Genomic DNA, 4,483 nt, shown 5'->3' with positions numbered 1-4,483 from the left:
GACAGCTACAGTGTACTTACATATAATAAATAAATCTTTAAAAAAAAAAAAGAAAGACCCACCTTGCTTGTAGTGGGAGGGTGAGTGGGTTGGTGGTCGTAATCTTTGCATTCTTGGGTTAAGCTGTTTGTCTTCTGTGTCTTCCTCTAGGAAGGTGTAAACTGGTTTTGCCCCATAATCCAAGGGCTAGGACAGGCTAGAAAAAGGCTTGGGGATAGGCAGGAGGGAAAAAAGCAGCTGACCACGTAGATATTTACACGAGTAGATGCACCCTGCCGAGGTCCAGCCAAGTGACTTTGACGCCTCCTTCCCTAGTGCTCATCTGGAAAGCAGGTGCTGAGCAGGGCGTGGCGGTGCATGCGCACCCTTAATCCCAGCACCTTTAAAAAGAAAAATTATTCATTTATTATATGTAAGTACACTGTAGCTGTCTTCAGACACTCCAGAAGAGGGCATCAGATCTCATCACCAATGGTTGTGAGTCGCCATATGGGTGCTGGAATTTGAACTCAGGACCTTCAGAAGAGCAGTCAGTGCTCTTAACCGCTGAGCCATCTCTCCACCCCCAATCTCAGCACTCTATTTTGAGGCCGGCCTGGTCTACAGAGCAAGTTCCAGGACAGCCAGGGCTATACAGAGACCCTGCCTAGATAAGCCAAAAATGAAAAGTCTGATTGCCCCACCCCTTTGATTTTTAGGGCTTACACCCAGAGAGGGACTTCAAAGTACGCCATGGAGGATTTTCAGACAGATCTGTCTTTGACCTAAAGCATGTGCCAGATACCAGGTATGGCCAGTCTGTGTCCCAGACTTTGAATTCTCTGGGGATGACAAGAAATGCTCTGCAGCATCTGTCTTTATCAGCATGCCCACTTCTCAGGATACAGACATAGGTGGGTGTACCTGGGGCATCTGAAGAAATTGTTAGCTTAGCAGACATTTTGACTAGTATTGCCTACAAGTCTGTGCAGTTGCTCCAGGGACCAAATGCAGACTGGAAAAGCCCTCTGAAGCTTGTCTGAAAGCTGACAGACGCCATAGAAGTTCAGGTTTTAGTCGGGGTTCTGTGTTCAGACTTCCTACTTGTGACTTTTCTAGGTGACCATCATGACCTGTGGCAGCCTGGGCTCAGTCTGTGGCTTTCTTGAGTTGTGATCCTGTCCCTAAAGCAGGGTGAGCCTGCTGATGTGTTGGATGAGGGCAGCTGGTCCCAGGGCTCCCAAGTGGGCTGGAGAGGAAAGGCTGCTGTGGGGAGGGCAAGCTTCCATGTCTGCTCTTGAGATTCCCCGTCTCTCTGGAACAGGTTGCTGGTGACCAGTGGACTTCCAGGGTGTTCCATACAAGTGTGGCAAGTCAGAGAGGACAACGGTGAGTGACGGTCACAGGGTGGAAGGTGCAGTTTTAGGAAAGTGACTCACACACTCGTCTCTTAGCAGAGCCAGTAAAAAAGCACTTACGCAAGGGAACAGGGACAGCACAGTTTCTGTCTACTACATGCAACCAAGATGAGTTAGCATCCACAATGTAGCAGACAGGCCTACTAGGGCCTCCTTGAACTTCCTCCAGGAGTTGAGTTTACCACCCCAGCTGCTGGCAGAGCACCTAGAGAGCCAGGACCTCTCTGCTGGACGTGGGCAGAGGAGGGGCTGAGCTAGAGCCACTGGGGCACTCAGCCCTTGGAGGAGGTGGCATGGAGGTCCCTTCCTTTACAGTGTGGTAGTTCTGGAGGAGGCAAGTCACAAGTGAGCAAGATGCTCACTGGCAGTTTCTTGCCCAGAGATCACACTGCTTCCCAAGGGACACAGAGAAGGAGCAGGAGGTGTTGATTCTGTCCAGACACCAGAGCATGTATCTCCCTAGCTTGATGCAGCCATTCATCCCATCCCTCCTCCATCGAGAGACATCTCCTAGCAGGAAGTGGGATGCTGCCTCTGCACACTGCCTCCCACTGTCAGTGTCAGCACAGTGGCTGTTACTTCTCCCAGGCTTGGCTGCTACACAGCGCTTTCTCATATGCTCTCACCACTTGTCTGCGTGGTCCTTCTCAGTTCCTTGTGTTGCTTACCTGTACATGTGGTTGGTTTTTGTTGTTGCTCCTGGGTGTTTTTTGTTGTTGATGCTGTGTTTTGGTGTTTCAAGGCAGGGTTTCTCTGTGCATCCCTGGCTGTCCTGGAACTCACTCTGTAGACCAGGCTGGCCTCAGAGATTTGCCTGCCTCTGCCTCCCTATTAAAGGCTGGGTGAGACTAAAGGCATTCCCCACCACCAACACCACTGGCTTATTGCTGCTGTTTTAATGGTGTATGCTTTACCTATCAAGTGATTTTTGGTACAGCTCAATGACTTTTAAAGATAATTTGTCAAGTATTACAGCCATCACTGTAAATCAATTTTAGGACATTTTTCATTGTTCCCATAAAGACCTGTCAGGCCATTTACTATCGCTCTTACTCCTGCCCTTGCCCGGACATTATTAATGTATCCTCTCTGTCGTGGGCTTGCCTGTTCTGAAAAGCATCTCACCAGTGGAGTCGCTTCTACTCTGCCCCTTAGCCGATGCTTTTTAAGACTGTCTGTGTTATGGCGCCCATTGTGATGTGTTTCCTTTTACTGCTGACACTATGCCCTGGTATGGGTGTGGCACATTTTTCCCGTCTCTTCCACACCTAATGTACAAATCTTGATATGAACTTATATTGCTGAATTATGTGGTAAATTTATGGGGTTTTGCTTTGTTTCTAAATAAAAGTTGAGGCTGGAGAGATGGCTCGGTGGTCTAGAGCTCTTCCTGCTGGTGCAGAGGACCACGGTTTGGTTCCCAGCCTGTTTGCTTGTCAGGTGGCTCACAGTCCTCTGTTACGTCAGCTCGTGGGCTAACCCCTCAGACCTTTGTGGGCATGTGCACAGAAACTCATACAGGCGCACACACACACACACTTAAACACATACATACACTCGTGCGCACACTTACACACACACACTCACACACAATTTTACAAAATGGTTTCATTTCTGTCCCGTGATCAATGTACAAAAGTTACCATTTTTCCATGTGCTCACCAACGTTTTTCACTGTCTCTGAGGGCCTAGGGATTAAACCTCGTGCCTGCTGGGCAAGCACTTGTCCCTAACCCTGGCTTTTTTGTTGAAGCCTTTCTAACGGGTGTGGTACTGTTTATCACTGTAGCCTTTGTTTGCATTTTTCACTGAACGTCTTTCATGTGGTCGTGAACCGTTCACTCACTGAGTTATAAAAGTTCTTTGTATGTGCTGGATGCACGGTCTTTATTACATAGATTTGCTGATAATGTATCTCAGTTTGGTGGTTTTCTTCTCATTGGTGTGTGGTGGTGTGTGGCTTTTTTGTTTTGTTTTGTTTTTTGAGACAGGGTCTCACTATGTAATCAGGGCTGTCCTGGAAGTCATTCATGTAGACCAGGCTGGTCTTCATCCCTCAAGTGTGTACCGAGGCTCCTGACTCTCTGAGCAATTTTTTGTTTGTTTGTTTGTTTGTTTTGAGACAGGGTTTCTCTGTGTAGCCCTGGCTGTCCTGGAACTCACTCTGTAGTCCAGGCTGGGCTTGAACTCAGAAATCCGCCTGCCTCTGCCTCCCAAGTGCTGGGATTAAAGGCGTGTGCCACCACTGCCTGGCTCTTTGAGCATCTTAATGTGCTGGCTTGGTATATTAGGTGGGGATTTCCTAAAAGATATTCTTTTGTACAGACTGGAGAGAGAGGCTGGGCTTGTTTTATGGGTGTGCAGTTATTATGGTACTGGATGGAGAGATCATCCGGGGCCTCAGATAAGCCAGGCAGGGCTCTGACATTGCACTGTAAGGCCAGCCCTACTAATGCTAAATCTTTGAAATAGGTTTCCTCCCTTCCGCAGCTGAAAACCCTCTCCCAGCTCAGAGCAGCAGGTCCTGGGGGCTTCGGGCTCCTTGGGATCAGTGTAAGAGAGTCAGGGAAGTGGCCCAGGAGAGCAGCCTTTCTGTGCTCCCTAGAGACCAGCTAACGGCCCAGGCTCAGCTGTTGTGTCTGTTGCAAGTGCTTCTCAGCTCTTGTTGAGAAGTCTGAATGAAATGCCCTGGGAGCCCAGCCGTCCCTGCTGCTGGTGCAGAACTGTCTGCAGGGAACACACACCCTTCCACCATCCACCCACCGTTCTCCCCAAGGCCCGCCCTTTAGAACTGAAGAGGCACACAGAGCTTCTCCCCACGCGTGTGCACGTGACAGAGCTTCTCCCCACGCGTGTGCACGTGACATAGCTTCTCTCCACGCGTGTGCACGTGACAGAGCTTCTCCCCACGCGTGTGCACGTGACAGAGCTTCTCCCCACGCGTGTGCACGTGACAGAGCTTCTCCCCACGCGTGTGCACGTGACATAGCTTCTCCCCACGCGTGTGGCGTGTGCACGTGACAGAGCTTCTCCCCACGAGTGTGCACGTGACAGAGCTTCTCTCCACGCATGTGCACGTGACAGAG

The 4,483-nt window shown here is 49.9% G+C and overlaps 1 protein-coding gene across 1 annotated transcript in view; it reads left to right on the top strand.

Moving 5' to 3' along the window:
• Positions 1-4,483, top strand: part of Wdr73 (WD repeat domain 73) — a 10,424-nt gene that overhangs the window by 2,004 nt on the left and 3,937 nt on the right. The window contains exons 4-5 of the mRNA XM_021167622.1: positions 699-787; positions 1,304-1,368. Of these exons, the coding sequence (XP_021023281.1) occupies positions 699-787; positions 1,304-1,368 (154 nt within the window). The remainder of the gene's footprint in view (positions 1-698; positions 788-1,303; positions 1,369-4,483) is intronic.

This window comes from Mus caroli, chromosome 7 (genome assembly GCF_900094665.2).
Source record: "Mus caroli chromosome 7, CAROLI_EIJ_v1.1, whole genome shotgun sequence".
Lineage (NCBI taxonomy): Eukaryota > Metazoa > Chordata > Mammalia > Rodentia > Muridae > Mus > Mus caroli.
Note: the sequence above shows the minus strand (reverse complement) of the source record. Positions and strands in the feature narration are given on the sequence as shown.